This window comes from Chinchilla lanigera, unplaced genomic scaffold (genome assembly GCF_000276665.1).
Source record: "Chinchilla lanigera isolate Chin_1 unplaced genomic scaffold, ChiLan1.0 scaffold00092, whole genome shotgun sequence".
Classification (NCBI taxonomy): Eukaryota; Metazoa; Chordata; class Mammalia; order Rodentia; family Chinchillidae; genus Chinchilla; species Chinchilla lanigera.
Genome location: NW_004955493.1, coordinates 5710289 through 5736202, shown reverse-complemented (window position 1 = coordinate 5736202; position 25914 = coordinate 5710289). Strand labels below are relative to the sequence as shown.

The 25914-nt window shown below is 47.5% G+C and overlaps 2 protein-coding genes and 2 long non-coding RNA genes across 11 annotated transcripts in view; 2 read left to right on the top strand and 2 right to left on the bottom strand.

The window, feature by feature from the left end:
- Positions 1-11653, bottom strand: part of Kiaa0556 (KIAA0556 ortholog) — a 191178-nt gene extending 179525 nt beyond the window's left edge. For 3 of the 7 annotated variants that reach the window (XM_005405142.2, XM_013504825.1, XM_013504824.1), the window contains exon 1: positions 11583-11642. In XM_005405142.2, coding sequence (XP_005405199.1) covers positions 11583-11589 — 7 coding nt within the window. In that variant the 5' untranslated portion in view covers positions 11590-11642. Of the gene's footprint in view, positions 1-11582 lie in introns of all 7 variants that reach the window. The other 4 variants (XR_001231277.1, XM_013504821.1, XM_013504826.1 and 1 more) reach the window with 4 other exon arrangements.
- On the top strand, positions 1931-5992 carry LOC102008426. Of its 2 annotated transcripts, XR_264085.2 has the most exons (4): positions 1931-2107; positions 2233-2453; positions 3430-3598; positions 5956-5992. It is a non-coding gene; the product is annotated as an uncharacterized LOC102008426 (long non-coding RNA). The 2 variants fall into 2 exon arrangements; XR_001231278.1 differs by lacking the exon at positions 1931-2107 and having other exon boundaries at positions 2131-2453.
- A 123-nt stretch (positions 11654-11776) lies between the features above and the next one.
- Positions 11777-25914, top strand: part of Gtf3c1 (general transcription factor IIIC, polypeptide 1, alpha 220kDa) — a gene marked incomplete at its 3' end in the record, with an annotated part of 72586 nt that continues 58448 nt past the window's right edge. The window contains 6 exon segments of the mRNA XM_005405141.2: positions 11777-12088; positions 14841-15050; positions 17324-17500; positions 17744-17887; positions 20029-20125; positions 23762-23885. Of these exon segments, the coding sequence (XP_005405198.1) occupies positions 11868-12088; positions 14841-15050; positions 17324-17500; positions 17744-17887; positions 20029-20125; positions 23762-23885 (973 nt within the window). The 5' untranslated portion in view covers positions 11777-11867.
- Positions 20243-23786, bottom strand: LOC106146717. The gene is made up of 2 exons (XR_001231279.1): positions 23701-23786; positions 20243-20453 (listed from the first exon to the last, which is right to left on the bottom strand). It is a non-coding gene; the product is annotated as an uncharacterized LOC106146717 (long non-coding RNA).

Genomic DNA, 25914 nt, shown 5'->3' with positions numbered 1-25914 from the left:
CCCACACCTGCAGCGTGGCCTGAACTAGGGTAGGCTTGAGCAGATATTTGTGGAACTGACCCAAGTGAACGACTGAATTTCTGAATGGATGCTGCCGGAAGGCATGCAAGCGGCAGTAAAGACTTCATCTTCTCCTGCAACGTGCTTTCCCTACCCTTTCCTTTGCTCTTTCTGAGCTGCTGCACCAAAATACGACATAGTAAGTTTGCTACTCCATTGGAGATAATTGGAAAATATCGATTTCTTTCCATTTGAAATAGTAAAGATAAGTAAATGCCACGCTTTTGTAATCTAATCAGCAGCTTATGTGACAACACACTTTCCAGGCTGAAATGGATTTTGGTCCGGCACTGCATCCATCACACAAGCCCCTTAGTCTGCGCCCACGCCTCTCCCCAGCCCAGCTCCCCTGGAACACAAGGAGGACTCCGCATGTGTGAGGGTGTGTGCTGACCCAAATGAACGTGCCTCTTGAGTACCTGCACGCCAGAAATGATCGGCCGAACAGCCTTGAAGACTGGGAAATAGCGCATGAGATGCTTCAGAATGCTAAGGAAAGGATGTGTTACTTCCCCACACAGCCCATTTTCACTCAGCGCCTGCTGAGGGCCAGGACAAATCCATTTGATTTTCACAGCAGCCCAATAAAAAGGTCCTCTTACTAATTCCTATTTCACAAGGGAAGGGTCTAGGACTGGGAGATGGAGAAGCTGATGCCCCCCACCCCAGTCATACAGTAGGTGCTAAGAGTCAGAATCTGCACATCACCTCCCAGCCCACTCTGCATCTCTGACCCACTTCTGCACCTCTGTGGAATCAGGCAGTGTGGTAGTGCCATAAAGAGAAGAAAGGGAAAGTCCGATCCTTTGTCCTGGTTTTTCGTGGCCTCCTTCTCAGATTTCCAATGCAATTTTATTTTTTTTTCCCCTTCAGTACTGGGAATTGAACTCAAGGCCTTCACAGTGAGGTACATCCCTAGCCTTTATTTGAGACAGGGGCCTGCTAGGTTGTTTAGGTTGCTCAATTCCCCAGGCTGCGCTCTAACTTGCAGTCCTCTTACGGTTCTGCGAGTGCCGGGATTACAGGTGTGCACCACCATGCCTGATTTAAAATGAAATCTTGGCCAGGCGTGGTGGTGCACACCTGTAATCCCAGCACTCGGGAGGCTGAGGCAGGAGGATCATTGAGGGTTTGAGGCCAGCCTGGGCTACAAAGTGAGCTCAAGTCCAGCCTGCACTGCAGAGTGAGACCCTGTCTCAAAAAGGCAAAAAAAATAAAGAAATCTTGTCTCAAAGGTGGTAAGAGGCAGACCTTTGGCCTGCACGGGGTCCATGTACACGGGGACCTGGGGCCAAAGCGGGTGGGAGCACTGCACTGGAACAGATGTGGGTGTGGCTCCCCTGTACTTGGGCGGCCCAACAGCCCGTGCTCAACGCCCTGTGCCTCAGCCTTCAGTGATCACAGCTCCTTGAGGATGAACAAGAGCGCAGATGTTTGATTAGACTCTATACTGCTAAAAAAAAAAAAAAGTTTTTTCAGCCAACAGTTAAAGCTTGGGAGATTTCACATTTTAAAATCCCGAGTTCTGGATTCTTGTGAAAAATGGAAAGATCTGGAACTGCAGGGCTTCTATTCCTGCCTGGCAATGCTGTCAGGAGCTGAGGGCAGCAGCCTGCCAGATGGCACAGTGCCCTCCGATTCCCACCCCCGCCTTCGCTGGCTGTCTCTGCCTCTGAGGTCAAGTCCAAAGTGCCATTTTTTCACCAGGTCTCGAAAAGTTTTCCCTACAGCGAGGATGAAAGTGAAGGTCTGTAGCCGGGCATGGTGGTGCACGCCTATAATCCTAGCACTCGGGAGGCTGAGGCAGGAGGATCGTTGCGAGTTCGAGACCAGCCTGGGCTACAAAGTGAGCTCAAGACCAGCCTGAACTGCATAATGAGACCCTGTCTCAAAAAGACAAAAAAAAAGAAAGAAAGAAAGTGGAAGTCTGTGAGTCCAGCAGAAGTGAGAACCACCACCAGTATCCTCCTCTTTATGGAAGCTTGCACTTAACAAATGCACTGATCGTGTGCCCCCTGGGCAAAGGGCTTCATACCTACAGATGCGGGTAATTCTCACAACTGGGGGGGAGGGCGATACAATGACTGTTTTTTTTTATAGCCGATTTAGGGATACCACATGCACCAAGAAATTAGTAGATAACAGACTTCTTTATGAAACTGAATATTCCAGAGTATGTACAGCATTTAGGTGTTGAAAGAAGTCACCACGAACAACACGATGAAATAAACCTTGGCCACAACAGTCATTTATATCACCTGGACGTGCAGCCCTCTACGTCTGTGACCCCTGCATGGGACCCTCAAGGCTCTGAGACATGGCTGGGTCTCCAAAACGTGATTCTGGACTGGATCTGTCAAGTTCCTTCCAGCTCTAACCGTCTGTGATTTTAGGTGAGTTCATAAAATCTGTCTAAATAGTTTAGGACTGTTTTCTTTCTTTCTCGCTTTCTTTCTCTTCCTTCGTTCCTTCCTCTCTTCCTTCCAGACAGGGTCTCACTATGTATTTCAAGCTGGCCTTGAACTTACTATGCAGCCCAGGCTGGTTTTAAACCCAGTGATCCTCCTGAGTGCTTGGATTACAGGCATGTACCACCACACCTGGCACTGTTTTCTTTGGTTGAGAAAATCAACAGTGCATTGTAAAGGCAGTTAGCAAAGTGCGGTGGCCCCTGTAGGTGAGCAGGTATCTGTGGTATTCCAACTTCCTGCCAGATGCTGCCATAACTCAGCTATCTCCGAAGGATATGTTAAGGTGGAGTCCATCAGCCAGGGGTAGTCAGGGTGGGCTCCAGAGCAGGGCGGGAAAGAGGAGTGACCTTGCTGGGATAGGAAATGGCGCAGGGGAGCAGGACGGCCAGCTGAAAAGGCAGCTGGGGTTAGGCATTATCAGAACCGGGCTGACTTATTCCAAAGGGCAGCTGGGCAAATCGCAGTGCCCACTGGAGAAAAAGGACCAGCCCGGTCTCTAGGAGCGTGGCCTGGAGGCTTGGCTTGAAGCATTTTCTCTGGTTTTTGGAGCCTGGCCAGCAACTCACTGGAGGACAAAATGGTTGTCTCTTTCCTGGTTACAGTGTCAACCCAGCAAACATTCATGTGCCAGGTCTTGGACGTACAAAGGAACAAAAGGGGTTTCTCCCTTCAAAGAGGGAGAAAGGCGCGGAGTCCCCCAAATATTCGATGCAGCAGGATGCCTGGGAACCTGCCACGGGAAGTTCATGCCCCAGGCAGTGCCTGTCCCTGCGACTGAGAGGGCAGAAGTGAGTTAAAAGGCCACAGCTGATAGGGAACACAGCCTGGGCCAGGCAGGAGGGGGAAAGAAAGAACATGGTATGAGGGGAAGGTGGGATCACTGACATGTCTTGTGCAGGAGTCAAACCATCAGCATATGTCCAAGCTCAAGGGCATGGCCATGAAAACACCTCTTCTATCAGGAGACTGAAAAATCCAGGCTTTTATGTGCAGTCACTGTTTTGAAGATGGAAAAACACATCTACAGACCCAGCACAGCACGGTATAAAGCCTCCGGCAGGAGTTGGGTAAGTGCCTGGAGATGAGGCAGGGTGGGGGACTCCTTGCCCAGAAGAACTCCCCATGGAAACTGACACATCCACAAGGCAATGGTTAAGGCTGCAAGGGCCAGGCTGTTCAGAACCCCCAGGACAGCTGCGCCACACCTTATTCTTATGCAAAGAATTCTTCCAGCTCCTCCTTCCAACCAACCCCATTCTCAGTATAAGCCCTTACCTACAGCCTGGAAGGTAGCTACCCTCCATGCAGAGTGCCTGTCTAGCTCTACAGTGAGGTCTTTTGCACTAGTCCTTCCACCAGCCCAATGGCAGGTAACTGCAGGTGTGAGAACCTGGCCACTTACTGGCGGGGACAGGCTTGAGATGTGTCTTTGACGTCACACTACTGGGCGCAGGCTCGGTTGGCTTCCATCCTGGCTCTGCTACCTTCTAGCCATGTGGCGCAGACACAATCTCAGTGTCCCATTGAGCTGTGTTGTGAATTACCTCCCATCTTCTATGGCAGCAGTTGGCACAACTACCTGGAAAGGGCCCGACAGGAAGTATTTTTGGCCGTGTGAGCCATATGGCCTGACACATCTATCCAACTCTGCCACTGTCGCATGAAAGTGGCCATACCCCACATGGATCCAAACAGGCAAAGGCGTGTTCCAATAAAACTTTATTTACTGCGGCAGACAGAGGGCCTGAGTGCTCTGGGAAACGGATGACCTTTACAAACGTGATCTTCCTGGCACTTCCACGTTGGAGTGTAGTTACGTTTTCTGTTTGACTTTCTTACCAGACCCAAGAGGTCCTTTAGGGCAAAGAGTATCTTCCTTTTTTAAAAAAAGTACTGCACAGCATCAAAGATCACGGAGTCCATGGGGGTTGTCAAAACTGCCTAGTTAATACCAGGGTAACATTCTACCTTTAGATATCCAGGGCTCAGGCAAGTAGCAAAAGGAAAGCCAGGAAGGTAGGAGCGCTGGCCCTGGAAAGAGCACCTCCCTCCACATGGGGTACGCTCCCCTTGTCTCCCACGGCGAGGGAGTTATTCCCAAGCAGAATTCTGAGTTGGCGTTAGAAGACTTCATTGATATTTTCAAGACTGTACCACAATTAGACATTTGTGAGAAATCTGCCAACTTTTCAATGTTGACAACTGATTCAAATGTTGAAAAAACAAGACATTATGGGCCAAGGAAACATGCCCGGGCAATGATTCAGCCATGAAATCTTTATTTGGCGGCCCCTGGCAGAAAAATTCAACTTTTACATCCTCGACCATGTATTTATGTTTTAATGAAATATTTATTTATTTTTAAAATTTTATTTTAAAGAGAAAAAAGTAAGATTTCAAAACAAGGTAATAGGAGAGTAACAATGGTTAATACATTGAGTATTGTCATCTTTAGTTACCCAGAGCACAAGATACAGGCATTAAATTGTCCAAACAATATTAGCACAAACCTTTCTTTTCAATGAACTAAGAGAAATTAATAATACAACTATCTTAACTATCTTGTGTGTATCTCTCTCTCTCTTTATATATATACACATATATATATTCGCTTTTTCCTTCCTTCTTTCCCCTATCCCAGTTTCTTTCCTTTTTTAAAATTACATTTTTAAATTTATATCTTTAAATAAATTTAATTCTACAAAAAAGTTCTTTTCTCCGCCAGTGCTGGGAATCAAACCCAGTGCATTACAGATGCCAGGCAAGTGCTCTACCACTGAGATACACTCCCAGCCCCAGAACAGTTCTGAGACTAATGAAAGGATTCCCATATACCCTCCAGCAGGATTTGACCTTATTGTGGGATCTCTGGATCCCACAGAATGCGGTGATATGTTATTGAATCACTGAATAAATGCCGTAAGGAAAAATAAGCAAAACACAGTGTGCCAAATTCCTGTAAGCTAAAGTGATAGGATGCAAAGGATGCTGAAAACAGTGAAATGGATCAGATGGCAGGAAGGACGCAAAGAAAACAGAGCGAGCTGCGTGTGGCAGCCTGCATCTGTAATCTAGTACTTCAGAGGCAGAGACAGGAGGATCCCCCAATTTCAAGGCCAACCTGGGCTACAAAATGAGTTCAACACCAGTCTAGACTATAAAGTGAGACCCAGTCTCAAAAAAGGGGGGACATGGCAAAAAAACAGACACAGAGACGGTCGGGCAGGGGTGGTGAACCCATGGCACACACGCCACAACAATTCATTATCATCGAAAGCTCTAGAAGATTCGCCATCACTGCCTTAGGGTGTACATATCTATTTTGCCTGCTGAATGTGTGCTTTGTCTGACTTTTATTCTCTTCTTAGCTTTTGCTTGGTTTATTTTTATTTTATTTATTTATTTTTTTGTCTTTTTGATACAGGGTCTTGCTATGCAGTTCAGGCTGGCCTTGAGCTCTCTTTGTAGCCCAGGCTGGTCTCAAACTGCGATGATCCTCCTGCCTCAGCCTACCGAGTGCTGGGATCACAGGCATGCGCCACTACACCCGGCTTGGTTTATTTTGAATGGTAAGAGAAACAGACAAACTAGGAGCCCAGGTAAATATCGCACAAGGACAGAAGACACCAGATGCGCTGACAGTGTACTTTCAGCAAAACCTTACTAATTAAATGACTGCCTGTTTTGCAGTTTGGGATTATTTGGACAAGTGTGGCTAAATTTCATCTTGGCATTATTACTTCTTTGGGAAAATTTGCTGAGCAAATGAACAGTATAAGCAGGGGATATGTGGAACATTTGCTCTAACGGGAGCAAAAGCAAACGAACAACTTTAAAATCCTTCCTTGTTACACTGATGTGAACTTTTGCCTAATTATTATGTTCCCCCAAACCTGAGAGGTTTTCCTAAACTACCTCACTAGGAAAAATTTGACTTTAAAGCAAAGATGAACAAACTTTCATGGATGGAGGACAACTGCACTGCCAATTACCTTCACGTAAATAATAAATGTCAAACACTGGGTTTTGTCTATACAGAGTTATTATTTGTTGGAGAGCTTCATCGGAAGTAACTCTGTCAGCAGTTTGAAGTCTATCCATTTGCAAATAATGACACCATCAGCTACCATTAGGAGCACTTTCTTGTATACCAGCCAGGCTGCTAACGGCTTTCACGGATTGTCTTGTTAAATCCACAAAAACAAGGCAGGCCTCATCATCTCATTTCGCTGACAGGAAAACTGAGCCTTGAAAGGTCACAGTACATAGCTGAGACTCAAATTCAGGGCTATAAAGCCCCCCAACCTAAAAGCATTACACATCCTGCACCAACTGCTCAAAGTCAAAACCAAAGGGTTATGAGAATATGAAAAGTTAAGATGATCTGTAGAATAAGCCAAATTGCAGTCTAGTTTGGGGCTACTTGTGAGACGTTTAAGCTTATGTGAGTTTAGGAAATCAACGCCTTTCTAATAAGGATGAGCTTGGCTTACCTAGTTGGCTAGAATCATGATTCATTAAAGCATGATTCATTTTAACCAAAAGATATGTGCTTGTAAGAATTATGTGAAAATCAAACTTCTAAACACTGGAATGGGAAACAGGATTCCTTGTTTTGTTTTGTTTTTTGTCTTTTTGAAACAGGGTCTTGCTATGCAGTTCAGGCTGAACTTGCGCTCACTTTGTAGCCCAGGCTGGCCTCAAACTTGCAAAGATCCTCCTGCCTCGGCCTCCTTAATGCTGGGATTACAGGCGTGCGCCACCAACAGGATTCTCTGAAGGTTAAACATAATCTCAGGGTAAATACTTTCTTAAGAGTAAATGCTTCTGTTGTGAAAATGGGCAGATTCCTCCATAGGGTTATAATAATATTATTCTAAGTGTGCAGAGATGATACATAATTAGAGGTAATAAAAGCTGGGTGTGTTGGCATACTCTGTAATCCTAGCTCTATGGAAGACTGAGGCAGGAGGCTCACAAGTTCCAGCCCAGGCTGAGGAACTCAGCAACCTAGCAAGATCCTGTCTCAATATACAAAAAAAAAAAAAAAGAAAAGAAAATTAAAAAGGGCTGGGGATATAGGCTCAATATGTAGAATCTGGGTTTAATTACCAGTATGGAGGGGGTGGCAGCAATAAATCAGACTCCTTCAAAATGATCGGTAGCCTGTGTGTCCCAAAATATGTACCACAGATCCTGCGAGTAGGAGGGGTCTACAAAGACAAACTACGCTCATCAGATGTCTAAGACTTTTTCACCACGTTGACATTTGTACTGAGGAGGCAAACCCACTTGCACATCTGGGTAAGGCCGCATCTTCTTCATACACAGCAGCCGAAAGAGCACAACTGTTATGGAGTCTAGCTGCTTGTGGCCTCACTACTTGCAGCCTGAATCAAGGCCACGGTGCCAAACTGTACTAGCGGCTACTGTATTTTTTACTGCCACGTACAGTAAAAATCAGCAAACAAAGAAATCGTTTTCACTGAAGAATGTCCTGATGAAGCAGTAAATAAAAATGTTATTAAATCTCAGCCCATGAGTACTCATCTTTTCCATACTGTGCCCTGCGAGACAATGGAATTCACACTTAAAACACTTCCGCTAGAAGCCAAGATAGCTGATCCCAGAAAACACTCGCATGATTACTTGAGTTGCCAGATGAACTAACTACATTTTGTTTAAATTGTCATTTTCATTTGAATGAACAACAATAGACAAATTATAGTTATTCAGACTTGGGTATTTAGCACCTATTTTCGCAGAGATGAATGAACTGAACTTGTGACTTCAGGGCTGGGGATTTAGCTCAGCGGCAAAAGCACCTGCCTGGCAAGCGCAAGGTCGTGAGTTCGGTTCCCGGTACCGGAGAAAAACCAAAACCAAAAAAAAATGAACTTGTGACTTCAAGGAAACAACTGACAGTTATTTGAGTTATTTGTTACCAATGTAATGCTTAAGCTTTCAAGTGAAAGCAAATGAAAAATGTTTCCATTACCCTGAATGTCTTTTTTTTTTGAGACGGGGTCTCGCTATGCAGCTCAGGCTGGCCTTGAACTTACTACGTAGCCCAGGTTGACCTCAAACTGGTAGTGATCCTCCTGTTTCAGCCTCCCAAGTGCTGGGATTAAAGGCATGTGCCACCATGCCCGGCATGATTTTTTTTTAGTATTGGATAATGACATTTCCAATGTCACCGCCTGCAAGATGTGCACAATTTACAGAACATTTTCAAAATGAAACAATGGTTGATTTTACAAAATCATATATGAGTAAAATAGCCCATCAAAGGGCAAGAGAGGCTAATGGATTTTAATGTAACAAAGTATAACAGTTCATTAACATAGTTTTAGATACCATGTTGTGACTGACCCTAAGAAACTGCCTCTTATGAAGTTCTGTTATATCAAAAGAGTCTCTACAATTGTCTGAATCTGCAATTAAAATATTCCTCCCTGCTCTACTTGTGTATCTGGGTAAGGCCGGATCTTCTTCACATACACCAGCCAAAACAGCACAACTGTTATGGATGCTAACGCAGAAATGAGAGTCTAGGGCTTATTATTAAGCCAGACCTGGAAGAGATTTGCTAAGATGTAAAATGAGGCCACCTTTCCTATTAATATTTTGGGAACAATATAGTTGTTTTTCATTAAAACTATTATTTATAAGTTAGGCATAGTGGCACGTGCAAGGCCAAGGAAAGCGAAGGAAATAAATTTGAGGCCAGCCGGATCACAGTGAGACCCTGTCACAAACAAATAAACGTACGTTTGAGGCCAACCTGGTCAACTTAGCAAGAGTCTGTCTCAAAACTTAAAAAAAATTGCTGAACAAACAAAAAGGGCTGCAGATATAGCTCAGGACTCCCTGGGTTTAATCTCTAATACCTCAAAAAATTATTTATATTCAGAAGTAATGAGTTTATCACTCTTATTTCAAAATAAACTGATACATTATAAGATTTTTTTTTTTTTTTTTGAGACAGGGTTTTGCTATGTGGTTCAGGCTGGCCCTGAACTCACTTTGTAGCCCAGGCTGGCCTCACACTCGCAGCAATCCTCCTGCCTCAGCCTCCAGAGTGCTAGGATTACAGGTGTGTGCCACCACGCCCAGCTGCTGTTTTTTTGAGACAGGGTCTCACTAGGTAATTCAGGTCTCACTAGGTAATCCATGAACTCCCTTTGTAGCCTACACTGGCCTTGAACTTTTGGTGATCCTCCTAATTCAGCCTCCAAGGAGTACTCAGATTACAGGCATGTGTACTGTGCCCAGCTGTCTTTTTGAGACAGGGTCTCGCTATGCAGTTCAGGCTGGCCTTGAACTCGCAACAATCCTCCTGTCTCAGCTTCCCGAGTGCTGGGATTACAGGTGTGTGCCACCATGCCTGGCGCTGTCATTTATTTTGACACGGTCTCATTGTTCAGGCTTGTCTCAAATTCACTCTGTAGCCCAGGCTGCCCTCAAACTCACAGCAATCCTCCTGCCTCAGCCTCCTGAGTGCTGCAATTAAAAGCATGTACCACCACACCCAGCTTAGTTTTAATCTCTAATATGATAAATACCATAGATACTATACACACAAACTCTTTTGCAGGAAGAGCATAAAGCTGTCTGAAGGCCTCAAAGGTTTGAGAAGTATTGTATAGCAACATTATACTGACTTTTCCACAGGGTACCAGTAAAAGGCATTTTTATATTACCTCAAAAGTTCAAAAGGCAAAGGTACCTTTTAAGCATATGATAGAAAGTTTAACTAAAAACATTTTTCAGCTGTGTGGTTGTGTATGCCTGTAATCCCAGCATGTAAAAGGCTGAGGCAGGAGGACTGTGAGTTTTAAGCCGTCTGGGGTACGCTGTGAGTTCAAGACCAGTCTGGACATATAGTGAGTGAGACTCTGTCAAAAAAAATTTAAAGCCCACCAAACAAACAAAAACCAACAACTTTTTCTTTCCACGGAAGGCAGTTCCCCGGAAGTGTGCGATAGTGCTGTAAGAACAATGACCTGAACTTTAGCACAGACTGACCAGTATTCCTTGCTTTGGCCTTTCCATCTGCAAAGTGAATTCCGACGTGATGACCCCACAGCCCGGCCCTGGCCTTCAGAATGATTGGCTGTCATGATCTTCTGAGAAGTGTCCCACGAAGCAATTGGTAGGAGCTGAGCGAGCAGCTTCTACCTCAAGTGGGGGGCGGATTTCTTTTGTTTTTTTGGTTTTTTTTTTTTGGTTTTTTTCTCCGGTACTGGGAACCGAACTCACGACCTTGCGCTTGCCAGGCAGGCGCTTTTGCCACTGAGCTAAATCCCCAGCCCCGGGGGGGCGGATTTCTAATCAAAGCCCTAATCCAGCCCACTCAGTCGGCCCCTGCAGACATCGGCACTGCCAAGCTCTGGGATAAACGGACCCTGAGAACCGTTCTAATCCCAAACTCCGTAACTCAGCTCCAGAGACAGTCTCTGGGCCCCTCACTCTTCCTGCCGCTTGCTGGTTGTCCGATCTGGACAAGCTAACGTCTCTTAGCCTCAGTTTCATCTGTAGAATGGGGTAAACACTGACTTCAAATGACAGTTATGAAGCTTGCCTGAGCGCCCGTGAAGAGTTCGTGACAGCGAGCAATACTGTTAATGTGGGCTCTTATTAACACCAAAGTAAAGCGAGGGAGTCTCCCCAGGTCCACCTTTCCAGCAACTGACGAATGCACTCCCAGGATCACGCTCCGCTCCACACCAGCTCCCCGATCCTACAGTTCCACCACCCCAGACGCGCAAGATCCTCCTCAGATCTCTACCTCGCCATTCCCTCATCAAGCCCCTCGCCAGCACGAGTCTCACACGACCACAGCTTGAACCGTGGAGAATCACTGACCGTTCCCCCTTCCTCTCCTCCCCAACCCGGATCGCTCGGCCTCTTCTTCCCTCAGGTTGGTGACCACCTTGGGACAGGCAGTGGTGATCAGAGGGTGTACGACCTGGTACTCCCCCTGGAGAAGACTCAGGAGCGACGAGGGACCAACCGCCCGCCCTCCCGGAGGGGCCCACAGACACTCACCATCCATACCTAGAGGCGGTGGTTCCGGTTGCTCGAACAGGAAGCTTCCCCTGCACTGTTTGCAGTTCCCCTGGTTACTGCAGGGTTCCGGACCAATGGCGGTAGACCTCCATTCGCTGAGCCCGCCCCCAGGGGAGTGACGTCACGTCGGCGCGCTGGAGCGTCCCGACCGCGGGGTACGACCCGCCTCCTTGGGCCGCCGTTCGCTGTGCGCAGGCGCGCTGGACGAGGGCCCTTGTGCGGCATAGTGCGCAGGCGCCCCGGGCGCTGCTAACTGTAGAAGCAATGGACGCGCTGGAGTCGTTGTTGGACGAAGTGGCCCTGGAGGGGCTTGATGGCTTGTGTTTGCCCGCTCTGTGGAGCCGTCTGGAGTCCCGAGTGCCTCCCTTCCCGCTGCTGTTGGAGCCCTACACGCAGGAGTTTTTGTGGCGGGCTCTTGCCACGCATCCGGGCATCAGCTTCTATGAGGAGCCTCGGGAGCGCCCCGACCTCCAGCTGCAGGACCGGTCAGCGGCCAGGCCCGCGGCCCGGGGTCTCACGGAGCAGGGAGGGCGCGAGAAAGGGGGGAAGCCGAAGAAGGGCGGGCGATCTGATGGGGGAGGGGGCGCGAGCGCGATGGGAAGGTTAACGTGGGGTCCTTCGGGTCCTGCAGGGCCCAGGGTCTGTGAAGTTGGGGGGGGCCTTTTATGTCTGTGTGTGCTTGAAGGTGAGCAGAACTGGGACGGGGGTGATATTCTTCGGGTTTCAAAGAGTATTGCCTCGGAAGTGGAGGATCGGCTCGGAGTAGGGGGCAGTTCAGATCGAGCCTGGGGACAGCTGAGTTCCACAAACCTTTATGGGACATTCATTTGGCGTCAGACTGGAGAGCTAGAGCAACTCGTTATCAGTGTAGCAGCGAGCTTAGCAGTAATGCTAATAGCTTATGTGTATGGGGGGCTTACTATGAACTGGGTGCCATTCTGAGATCTTGAGAGCATCGGGATTGAACTGAAGTGATCCTCACAGTGACCCTGTGACGTAGGTGCTGTTGTCTTCCAAATATATAAAGGAGGAAACTGAGTCACGGTTAAGGTTAGAGGTTAAGTCTGCCCAAGGTGCTGGGGTGGGAAGTAAGTATTGATTTGAACCCAGGGGTCTGTTTCCAGAATCTGTCATGGTAAGCCACATTGTGGGGTCCTGGGGAGGTTCCCAGAGATAATCACGGCTAAGACAAGGCTTAAGGTTGCATTTAGGCCTCCAATTGGCAGAATAGTCTCAACCGAGAATGGCAAATGTGAAAGCCGGATGGAAGAGACATACATTTAAGTTTGGTCAAAGCATAGAACTGTAAGTAGAGAATGAGGACTAACAGTTGACACTTTATGTTCATTATGATCTGGGACTATTCTAGGACGTTTAGATGTAGCAAGTTGTTTAGTTTTTTTTTTTTATCCCAACTGGGGAGGAAGGTTTTGTTATCCTCACTTTCCTGAAGAGAAAATTAACAGTGTAAGTGAATTCTTCAAGGTCAGACTAGCAGGAACAGATTACAGAATTTGAATCCAAGCCAAGTGTGGTGGCGCACGCCTGTAATCCCAGCACTGAGGAGGCTGGGGCAGGAGAATCCTTGCAGTTGGAGGCCAGCCAGCCTGGGATATAAAGTGAGCTCGAGGCCAGCCTGAACTGCATAGCAAGACCTTATCTCAAAAAGGCAAAAAAAAAAAAAAAAAAAGAATAAAAAAAAAAAAAAAAAAAGAATTTGAATCCAGGGAACTCTTTGTATGCCTACTCTGCCCTGAGCCAAATTAATGAACTCTCATTTAATCCACTTAAAGTTTTTCCTTTATCCAAAAGACAGTAGGAAGCCACTGAAAGGAGGATCAGACTAAAGGCAGAGGGAAGCTGAGAGACATGCAGTAATCTCATCACAGATGACCAGTGGTAGACTGGTTTGTCGCTGGGGGTGTGGGAATGAAGGGGAGAAGATGGAACCAAGGCATGTGAGGCAGAAGAGAAAGAATTTGTAGACTTGAGTGGATGTGGGATGTAGGGAAAGGTAGGAATCACCTCCCAACCCACCCTCCCTATTGGGGCAGCTGAGTGAATGTCCACCCCCTTGCCTGAGGTAGGGAATACAGAACAGTATGTGATGGAATCTGACAGAGGGAGGAAATGCTGAATGTGCTTCGAGATGCACTGAGTTGGAGGTTCCTGGGGTTGTCCGTGCAAAGGTTCTGTTAGTAAACATTTGGCTTCTGGGAGTGAAAGCAGGCCAGAGGGAGGGGCTGGGTTAGACCTCTGAGTCATCCTGTGTCGATGATAATAAAAGCTGTTGGCAAATACAATCATCCCTAGGTGAGAAGCCATCACGATCGGAGGCTCTCAGACACAGCATTGGGCTGCGCCTACCTTTCAAGTTTGGGTGGAGGCTACAGAAACTTCAAAACCAGACTAGGAAAGTGTGGCCGGAGAGACAGAAGACTGAGGCCAGAATGGTGCCCTGGAAGCTGGGGAGAAGACAGACATGATTGCAAAATAGAATGTTAAAAAGTTGGAGGTTCCAGAAGGGCAAGGGAGAGAAAAGCATACATGGGATTTAGCTTCAACTAGTCTCATGCAGGATGTGGACCAGGATCCAAAGGAAAACTTGACAGATGTGGTTGACTGGATAAAGGAAGAAATTTAAGTCCAGAATGTCTAATTGTTGATGAGAGGCAGTCACACTGTTTGGTCTTACGCAATTTAAAAGGTCTGGTAGACAGTTGAAAACATTACATTGGCGCTTGGTGGGAAAGGGCATGACTGAGGGTCAAAGGTGAGAATTGTTAGCCTGCAAGTGATAAAACCATAAAAACGGATGAGAGCTAGCTAGAGAAATAACTAAAGAAAGATGGAAAAGTGACAAATGAAATGAGGATAGGAATCATTCAGCCCAAACTTGGTGGTCTAAAGATTAGGTGCCAGGTTTGGAAGGAGACCAAAAGCTGTAACTTTTTGCAGGTCAGGAGATTTTGATTGACACAGCTTCTGCAGCGTACAGGGTAGTGCGGGGGATCCTGGAAAGGTCTGTGTTGTGTGGGACAGAAAGGCAGGAACCTGTTTGTCAAGACCGTCTGCATTTGTGGGGCAGGAAGGCTGAGCGAGCTCCTCTCCTCTCTGATCTCTGCTGGAGGTTGGGAAAAAAACAAACAAACAAACAAAAAAAACCACCCAAGTACGGCAGGTGTGCATTATTTCCGGAGCTGAGCTGAGTTTTGGTATTTGTGCTTTTCCCTTCAGGTATGAAGAAATTGATTTGGAAACTGGAATTTTGGAGTCCCGGAGGGATCCGGTCCCTTTGGAGGATGTCTACCCTATTCATATGATCCTAGAGAATAAGGACGGCATCCAGGGCTCGTGCCAGTACTTCAAGGAGAGGAAGAACATTACCAATAACATCAGGACCAAGTCTTTGCAGCCTCGCTGTACCATGATGGAAGCATTTGACAGGTAACTGATTTGTACCCTCAGAAAGGCCCAGGAATGAGGGCTCTGAGTTGAGGGGTGTGGCCAGAGCTGAAGGAGTGTAGGGCGCAGCCTGAGGGGATGTCTGAGTTCACCAGCCCTGCACCAAGCGCTGAGCCAGAGTTGGGCCTTCTGCACTCCGCTGCTCTGAGGCTGGTTGAAATTGAGGTCTTGTCTTTCCCTTTCCTTTGTGTCCGCAGTGCTAGCCAGCGTTCGTATGGCACCTTTGGCCCTCTCCTCCTAGTAGGGCACTGTTCTGCCCGGCTGGGCCTTGATGAGTCTCAGGCAGGGTCCCATTTTCCCAGGTGGCCAGTCCCAGTGGTCATTTCTCTCAACCACCCAACCCTATTCTCAGCCCCTTTCTACTGCTCAGGCTGGATGGGAGAAGTTGCCCCGTGACATCCCCCTGCTTTCTCTCCTTGCAGCCTTTTCCACGTGTCCTGCGCCTCTCTGAGTTGGGTGGCCCCACCGGGGCTGTGGTCTGGATGCTTCTCTTCCTTCCTTTCTCCCCTGAGTTGAGCTCCCTGTACCTCATGCTGCTTGCTGCCTCTGTGTCCCTCAGCCTGTCTGTCTCCTGGGTCTTTGCTTCTGCCTGCCCATTGGTGCTTTCTCCTTCGCATGTGGGTGTGGCTCACCATCCAACAGAACTCTCTTTCTTTTTTTGGTACCGGGAATCTATCTCAGGACCTTGCACTTGCCAGGCAGGCGCTTATGCAGCTGCGCTACATCCCCAGCCCCAGCAGAACTATCTTATCTCTCTCTTTCTCCTCTCTTCAATACTGGAGGTTGACCGCAAGAGCACCCCACCATGGAACTGCATCCCCAGCCCCTTTTTGTTTTTTATTTTGAGACACAGTCCTGCTAAATGGCCCAGGCTGGATTCAAACTTGCCATTCTCCCACCTCAGTCTTCAAGTAGGTGGCATAACTGACCTTTCTTTTGGTACCATGTCCTCTCTTACTAGCCATCCCTCTTCTTTCTTTTCGCTACTTGGAGGTAGAAGTGAACTCATTTGGTGTGTGTCAGGAGCAGGGAAAACTGCTAGACTGAGCTGACTGCAGGGACCCTCATGACCAGTTATCCGTAAACAACAAGGCAGAGAGAGTGGCCGTGGTCCCAGGTGTGCTCTGTGCTCCTCTCTCTACCCCATGGTGACGCCTTGTCCTCCAGCTGGATAACGTGAAGCAAGCATGGTGTGAGGGCTGGGATCTGTACCAGTGCATTCCTGGCATCTCTCATGTGGGGCCAGGGCGGGAGCCCCAAGACAGTGTGAAAGGAATGAGCCATTTTGCGCATAACATTGGTTTAATTTTGTTGGCAAAGCAGCGTGGCATCTTAACTGTAAACAGTGGAAAATGCGCACTAAGACACAGCCTCTGGAAATTAGTCTTCTCACTTGTGGTGTCTTGAAGTGTCTTGCTTACAATTGTTTTGGGGCCTGTTTGGGGCATTATGTTTCACATATCAAGTCATTTGGGGAACTAATGGTATGTTCAAGGTCTGGTTTTCAGCAGTGAAGCGAAAAATCAGAGTTCAGAGCTTTTGATCCTGAAGTTTGTTTTCTGTAGGCCCAGTTCACCCGGCTGGGTCATTCACCGAACAAGTGCATGTGGAGGTCCCGCCACAATGGTAGAGCTCTTAGAGCTTTCAGTGATAACAGAGCCTGCTTGGCAAGCGAGCCTTCGGTTTACCACACCGCTGTCCTGTTGCGTGCACTCATGCTAGACTAAGGTTGTCCTGGTGAATCCATAGACAGGTTGCCTGCTCCATGGCACTGGTGTCTGAGTAAGGGAGGCAGAGAAGAATGTCATAAAAAGAAGTTGTTTCTGAGAGTGCTAAGCTGTGAAGACTGTAGGGGAGGGTTAGGGTCCCAGCTCAGCTGTGACCGAAGGATGAGAAAGCGTCAGGCCCGGGAGGAAAGCAGCCAGGCAGAGGAAATAGCTTGTTTTAGGAAGAAGACAGCGCTCACAGGGAGGACCCCCTCACGGAGGGCCTCCGGGCCATGGTGAGGAGCCTGGGTTTGGCCTGCACAGCAAGTCCTGGGAGGGTTTTAAGTGAGGAAGTTAGACTGACTCTCTTCATCCTGCGCCCTGTGTCATGCTAAGACTCTGAAAACTTGCCTGGGTGAATTTGGAGTTATGGCAAACTTCTCAGGAGAAGCTGAAAGTGCTGATTCTGTAAGCTTCTACTTTTTCATGTTGCGGATTTTTTATAGTCAGTTGAATGTGTGTCCGCTTATGCTTGTTTCTGCCTTGCAGGTGGGGCAAGAAGCTGATAATTGTTGCCTCCCAAGACATGCGCTATCGGGCCCTGATAGGCGCAGAAGGGGACCCTGACCTGAAGCTCCCCGACTTCTCCTACTGTATCCTGGAGCGGCTAGGCCGGTCCAGATGGCAAGGGGAGCTGCAGCGAGACCTTCACAGCACTGCTTTCAAGTATGAGAGGGTTTGTTTTTCCCCTTTCAGTAATGGGGCTCACTGGCGTTTGTGCCCTGCACCCCAAATGCATAGCTTTCTGTCTGAAGGTCATGGTCTCACGGTGACTGTCTTCTTCGGTCGGCTGGATGTGTGTGTATGGGGGGGTGTCTGTGGTGTTTATGTCCAAGTGAAAAACCTGTACATTGTGAGAGTAAAGCTACCAATAGGCAAAATGATACAGCCCACCGTCTTGTGCCACAGGGTTGATGCTGGGAAGCTTCATTACCACAGGAAAATTCTGAACAAAAATGGGCTCATTACGATGCAGTCGCATGTCATCCGATTACCCACCGGAGCTCAGCAGCACTCAATCCTCCTGCTTCTGAACCGGTTCCACGTGGACAGGTATGGTTTGTAGAGAACAAAAATTTGCTTATTTTTATATTGCAGGCATGCATATTATGCTTTTATTTTATTTATTTCTTTATTACATAGTATGCTTTTAAAAATTTTAAGGCCCAGTCAGAACATGACTATCTTTTAAAAAAAGATATATTTCTGATGCAGATTTGTCCTGCTCATTTAGAAAACATGGAAATTATACAGAAAAATGGAGAGAAAAAAAGTACCTGTAACTCCACTGCTCAATGGTAGAAACTATTAACATTCTGTTGAAATTCAGGGCCAGAGACATAAAAATAAAAATACAAATATATAAATATGTAAAAATAAAAGTAAGCTTGATTGGTTAGGTGACAAAGCTATGATTGAATTATGTCAGTTTCATATTGGGCATTTTTGAAGCATGCAGCCATAATCAACTCATGGATGCAATGGTGAGATCCCACTAAATGATTACAGTGCATGGTGTTGCTATTCTAGCTGGGTATCATAGTCCAACATACTTGTCAGCAAGCTGACAAAACATGCACATTCCCTTCTGAGGACCAAGGAGTCTCAGAGTGAGTTGATTTTCTCTGGCCCTTTAATCCTTGCAGTTGGGCTGACTGAGTACTGTACATGGGAAAAGAAATATTTTACCACTCTGCAGAGTTCAACCTAAATCCCTCAACTGCACCCTGTGTGGGAGGGGTAGAAGCTGGGGTGGGGAACGGTCAAGCTGGTGTGGGCCCTGAGTGCTCTCAGGTGAGTGAGCTCCAAGCTCCTGGCTCCCGGCACCCCAAAGTGAAGCTGAGTGGTACTGAGGGATAATTGGGACGTGGGCCAGCAGACTGACCTTCCCTGGACCATGGAGAATGACTGGTTCTCCTCTGGGCAGTCAACAGAGTTCCTTGGTCTTTACTCCAGGAGCCAGAAATACCCTCAGAAAGGAGGGGAGCAAGCCCAGGATTAAGTGTAAGGGTCAAAGTTTATCGCACCCACTCGATATGTATGTGTGAACTGTTGGCTGTGGATCTCCAGGAGTGAAAGTCATATCTGTCCTGTTGGGTGGCCTGTTGATTCTGATTAGCCTTCAAACATGTACACAGTTAAAACACTGTAAGTTTCTAATCTATCTTCTGGTTTGTTGCAGAGTACAATATTGGTGATTCACATTTTAATTAATCATGAGATCTGTTAGTTAAGTAACTATTTCACTAGACTCACAACTGGCATGGTTTATGATCTGTAGAGAACTGAGAGTGACAGGCATAGGGTAGGAGAAAGAACATGAACTAAGTGGAGATCTGTGTATCCATCTTTGCCCCTTACCTGGGCAAAGACACTTGGCCTCTTGAACCACTGTTTCCTCTTGGGTGAACACACAATGCTTTCATATACATAGTAGTTAGTGTGCAGTACACACCTGCCCTTCGCTGATTCTCATTCACTAAGAGACGTACACATGGAGAAGAGGGTCTAGTCTGTGAACCCCGTATACATGCTTTCCTTTCTCAGACTGCGACCCAGGCCAAGCTGTTTTTGTCCAACTGAACTGGCAGCCGGGTACCTCCCTGCAGCACCCCCTCCCCCGCCTTCTCTAGGCACACGCCACCATGAACACACCATGCTGGCTGTTAGCTTGGAAGTGTTTGCCATGACATTGACTTCATAATAGACATGAGATGGCAGGTGGGATAATCCCCACTCTTCTTCCCAAGTGATTTCTTTTTTTTTTTTTTTTTTTTTTTCCTGTACCGGGAACCGAACTCACGACCTTGCACTTGCCAGGCAGGCGCTTTGCCGCTGAGCTAAATCCCCAGCCCCTCCCAAGTGATTTCTAAGGAAATCTGTAAGATGTTTCCTGAACATTGAAGTACTATAAAAATGTAAGGTACTTAGGGAATCACTTCATTAATATTGTAGAATCTAGTTGGTGCACTGTCACTTATTAGGTGACCTTGGACATGTGACCCAACAGCTGTCAGCCAGTCTTTCCATCTGTAAAATGTGGGAGTTGGGCGGGATGATCCTTGAGACCTAAGACGAAGCTTCTCTGGTTGGCTGTGTTGTTATTTCAGCCTTGCTTTGCCATGTTTGAAAAGCAGGCGGTGCTTTGCAGTAGGTGGTGCTTAGCAGAACGACCCGGCTGGTGTCTCTTGCAGGAGGAGCAAGTACGACATCCTCATGGAGAAGCTTTCGGGGATGCTGAGCACCCGCAGTAACCGAACCGAGACCCTGGGCAAGCTGCGGGAGGAGCTGGTGAGTGTGGGAGGCCATCCTGGGTGCTGGGCTGGCTTTGGTCCACGCACACGGTTGGGAGGCCTTTGTCACATACAGATTAGGGAATTGCCACCCAAAGCCTGCTGTGGGCTTGAACAAGTGGAATTTTCCTTTATTGCACACAATGAGGAAGTGCTCAGGCTTTCCATTTACTTCTGGGCTGACCTCCTTTACCCCCGGGTTTGCTCTGTGACTTGCTGTCATGCTTCATGTGGAAGGCCAAATCTCAGCATTTAGATTTCCTTCCATCATGAAACTTGTAATTTTCTTCCCAGTGATGTTATGCTGAAATGACAGCGTGGCTGTGCTGTGGAGGAAGAGAGAGGACATAGAGTGAAAACCAGGTTTTTTGTTTCTATTCATTTACTTACTTATTTGGTGAGACAGGATCTCACTAGATAGTTCAGGCTGGCCTTGAACTCAGTATGTAACCCGGGCAGGCCTTGGACTTGTCAGATCCTCCTGCCTCAGTCTTCTGAGTGCTGGGATTACGGGCGTGCGCTACCACACTTGAAGTCAGTTTTCTTGAGTCCTAGTAATCAGTCCCCAGAGGAACATGGTCCAGAGCAGTGATGGCAAACCTTTTAGAGCTTTCAGTGATAACTAGCGGTTGGCTGTGGCATGTTCGCCATACGGTCACCACTGCTGGTCTGTAGCTTGATTCTAGACACCAGGACCCTCCTTACATGTCACTGGGTGCTGCATTACTGGAGCTGTAGTTTCTGATTTTATTGCTCTCACGGGGAGAGAGTATCTTTGCTATTGGTAGATTCTTAAATGCCCAGTCTCTCCCAAAACAGAGGTTACAGACTGGAGACTTGTGGGTGAGACTGGGCTTATTAAAAATAAATTTGATCTGGCTTCTTTAAAAAGTTGAGATTTCATAAAGAAAGCTAGGCCTCCAGCTTCCCTTGAAAAGTCAGAGATGCCAGCAAGCCCGGGCCTGCAGTCGCTTCTGACAGTGGCGAGCTAGTTATGCCTGGCCAGCAATCCCCAGCCTCCCACGTGCTGCCGCCTCTCAGACGCTGTGGCTGAGATTCACTTGTTACCCCGTGTGTCCTGCTGTTCGGGGTAGGAGAGAGTTTCTCAGGATGCGAGGCTCTATCAAAAGTGGAAAATAAAATGTGGACTGAGAAGACCTTTCAGAAGATCCTACTAAATGAGAGAAAGGCCTGCATGCTTGGTTTGTTTTGTTTTGAGACAGGATCTTGCTATAGTACAGGCTGGCCTTGAACTCACAGTGATCCTCCTGTCTCAGCTTCCCGAGTACTGAGATTACAGGGGTGCATCACCATGCCTGGCCCTGGGCAGGTGCTGGAGGTATGGTGGAAAAGGAAGTTGGGGCCAGATCAGGAAGTTCCCAAGTGCCAGGCTAGGTAGGTGGGACCTGAGCCCCGGAGCTTCACCGTGAGAACTGCCGAGGGAGTATGGTACGTGCATGGAGCAGCACCCCAGAGAGAGATATTCTCTGGAGGACGAGCTGCTGGGGCGGTGCTGGAGTGGGCAGCAAAGTGCTGCTCTTGGCTTGGCTGGTGGTTAGCCACAAGAGCTTGAGTTACTTGAGAAGCATTTTGGAGGTGAAGCTATCCGGACTCAGGGAGTAGCTGAGGTGGGATTAGAGGGGAATGAGGAACCATCCTAAGGTGAGCTCATGATTTTCGGTTGAGTGGCTGCTGCTCGCTGAGGTAACCTGGAGCACGGACAAGCTCTGAAAGGGCAGGGACCCTGTCTGTCTGCTCATACTGGACCCCGCTAGGCAGATGGTGCCTGGCCCACAGTAGTTTTGCAGTTGTGAATGTTCGAATAAATTGCAGAGGGGCATGGCTTGATAGTGCACACCTGTAACCCCAGCACTCGGCAGGCTGAGGCAGGAGGATTGCTGTGAGTTGGAGGTCAGCCTGTACTACATAGCAAGACCCTGTCTCCAAAAAAAATACAAAAAACAGTGCAGAAAGAACAAGAATTTTGGATGTGGGGAGGCATATGGCATACCTGATTTTAGATGTATGAAGTGTGAAAATCTCCTGGTATGTTCCCCTGGGGATGTGTAATCAGCATCTAGCAGTAGGGGTCACAGAGAGCAGACTAATTGGCTTGTAGACGAGGTAGATGCCCTGAATACAGAAGGCATCTTTTTAGGGCTGGGGAGAGCACTGCTGCTGCTCCCTTTTCTTTGAGACAGGGTCTCACTATGTAGTTCACGCCAACTTTGAACTCACTTTGAAGCCCAGACTGGCCTCAGACTTGTGATGATCCTTCTGCCTCAGCCTCCCGAGTGCTGGATTACAGGCCTGCGCCACCACGCCTGGCTCTACTGCTTCTTTTTGCGTGGAGGACTATGCAAGTCTGGATGGCAGTCCCCCGTGCCCCAAGGCGGGTCTGCACCATCCTCTCTTGCTTAGGATGTAGACCTGCTGAGGGTTGTGGTGTTTTTTGTTTGTTTGTTTTGTTTTGTACCGGAAATTGAACTCAGGACCTTGTACTTACCAAGTAGGCAGTGTACTGCTGAGCTACATCCCTGGCTCCGAGGGTTGGGGTTTGGTGGACAAGTTTCCATGGGGTCTTCCTACAATGTGCTAGATGAACGCTGGATGCCGTATACAAGCTGGCATATTTGCCTTGGCCATATGGCCTTAAACTCATTATGTAGCACAGGCTGGCCTTGAACTCTCAGCATTCCTCCTGCTTCAGCCTCCCAAGTGCTGGGATTATAGGCATGCACCACCATGCCCAGCCAAGGAGCTGCATTCTTAGCATTGTATGCCAGCTCGTAGCTTTTCAAGAGAAGCAAGTCTAGTTTTGTTGTAAGTATGAAAGCTGTCACTTTTCAGTGTTGGCAAATAAATTGCTTTTTAAAAAAACATTATGTAGATTAAAAGGCATGACCCGTATGGGAGGCTGCCTGTTAGTAACCCCTGCAGCAAGGAAATGCGTAGGACCTTTGTGTTGTGTCGGCCTTCAGAAGCATGAGTTATAGGGTGGGTGTACTCTTCACTTTGGACCACATTTTAGCTATTTTATTAAATTTTTTTTTGTAGGACTGGCCAGTGTACCCAGGACTTTTGCACTGAGCTATGTTCTCAGCCTCCTTTTTTTTTTTCCTGTTGTCTGAGACAGGGTCTTGCTAAGTTGCTAAGTTGCCCAGGCTGGGCTCAAACTTGTAATCCTTCTGCCTCAGCTTTCTAGAGTGCTGGGATTACAGGTGTGTACCTCTGTGCCTGGCAAAATTTTTTTCATCTGAGTTTTTCTTGTTTGTTCCACTAATCGAGGTGCGCGCGTGCACGTGTTTATTAAAATTGGCTAAAAAATTCAAAGCAATATGAAAAGCCTCCTCCTGCTCGTCTCTTGCCTGCCTTATTCCTACCCTCAGGATCTCTTTAAGCAAATCTCTTCTCCCCTCCTGTAATCAAAATGTGGAATCATTTCTTTACTGCTCTCAGCCTTGTTTTGTTTCCTTGGCAACGTAGCTTGGCAGCCTTTCCTCATTAGTACCTGCAGCGTCTCCTCATGGAAGACAGTCAGTTGATTCAGGTCCTGAGCTCATGTGTGTTTACCTGGCTCCTCAGTGGGTTCCAGCGCCTTGCTCAGTCGTAGCCTCGTGTTGTGTTTTGCCAGGGGCTGTGTGAGCGGACGTTTAAGCGCCTGTACCAGTACATGCTGAACGCCGGGCTGGCCAAGGTGATATCCCTTCCCTTGCAAGAGATTCACCCTGAATGCGGACCCTGTAAGACCAAAAAAGGTAAATGCGAACTCTGGGCCTCTGTGCCCCGGGCTGGTGAGCTCGCCGGCTTTTCTCTTCTCTTCCAAACGGCAGCCCTGTCTCTTGGGTCTCATTCTGCCTCCCAGTGTGAGGATACCGTCTCCTTATTCGGGTCTTCACTGCCTATTGCCTACTTGGCTCGGGACCCTCTGCCCTAAAGGTGCCCCAGTGAACGTTTACTGAATAAAAGCAGCTCTCACTCTCAGCAGATGTCCCTGTGGGTGTCCCCTGACCTCCCAAATGGTGGTGTCAAGAAGAAAGATCGCCCTTTCTTCCCCACACCCAGCGGCTCTGCACTCTTCGGCTCGCCTTTGGGAAGTGCAGTCCTGTGTCACTCAGCCGGGGGGGTACACGCTGAGGAGTCCGTTGCTGGTGATTTCCTCGTGGGGGTGTGATAGACACACTTACATAAACCAGGACGCTCCAGTCAGTCTCACCGGGGCCTCGTGGTGTACCCGCGAGATGCACTGAGCACATGAGGGGTGAGGCTGCTGCTGGAGGGACAGGGCAGTTTGCATTAAACTGTTTTTTATAAAAATAACCATAAAACTTTAGTACGTACCCAAACCAGCAATATAGTCATTTGTTATCATTATCTCATATCCAAGAATCTGGTACTGTATGTTGGAACTTTGGCCATTGTTCCATGGGTTGGGGGATGGTTTCAGAATGATTCAAAAGACCATACAACCTACATCCCTCACATGCTCAGTTTATAGCAAGGCTCACCTGCCTATAGGAATCTGGTGCCGCTGCTGATCTGGTAAGAGTGGATCTCAGGCGTTGAGAGCGATGGGGATCAGCCGTAACTGCAGATGAAGCTGCGCTTGCTTGCCCATCCACCACTCACTCCTGTTGTGCCATCTGGTTCCTAATAGTTCAAGGACCCCTCCAGGGATCTGTGGCCTGGAGGTTGGGGACTCCTGCTATGTAAAACTACACATTAGACTTTCATCTCACTAGCCCTGCAGTAGGTTTGTTTATTCCAGCATTGCCACAAATGCGCTGCACTACAGCATTGTTCCTAGGCGATAGCAATTTTCAACTCTTTTATGACCATATGATGGAACTATCATTAACCAAAACAATTTCACACGGCCCTGCAAGGCAGGGGATGTCAGAAACTTAAGTGGGGAGATGCCAAGTAACTCACCTAAGGTTAAGCAGTCAATGGGAAATAGTTACAGGGCTTGAGCCTTCTGAGAAACTAAGGAGGATAGACTATAAAACTTTTTAAAATTTCCTTGGTCCTTTTTCCCCCTATTCCTGATATCTGTCTCATGTTGTTTACCTCTTGATTAACCAAAATCATTTTAAAAGCTGAGCATCAGAGCTTCAGTAAAATACAGTAGTGAGAATGGACGTATTCATCTGCACTCTGCCCAGATGCCACCATAGTGATGTAAGGACTGTGAGAGGAATTAACCCACAAAACCAAAGAGAACCGGATAGAAATGGGCTGGGGAGCTTTCAGCCATGTTTTGGCACCCAAGGCGGACAGACACATGGCAACAGACCGAGCAGAGCGGTAGCCACAAACTGTCTCCTCGGAACTCGAAGCAAACTGGGAAACTGGAGCATGCAGACACCTGTGAAAGCACAAGTGTAGGTGGGGCTCTCTGTGGACTCTGTGAGTAGCACCTGAGCACCCTAGTCTCTTCCTTCTTGCATAGCCAGATAGGAAGGGCTTTCCCACAAAGGCAAGAATCTGAGTTCCTGCAGGAGGGTGTGCCACAGGGGATTTCTTTTATTTATTTATTTTTTTTTAGGAAATTATCAATGGTTGTTGTTTTACATATTGTTATCTACAAAATAGTTTCTCAGGAAAACGAATAGACAAATAATAGTGAGTTAGAGACAAAAGAGGTAGGAAATTATCAAGAGTTGTTGTACTATACTTTGGTATCTTCAAAGTGACTTCTAAAGAGAATAAATAGAGCTATACATGAGTGACCTATTGAAAAATCATTAACTATTCTCAATGGTTGTTGTAGGAAACACATAATAA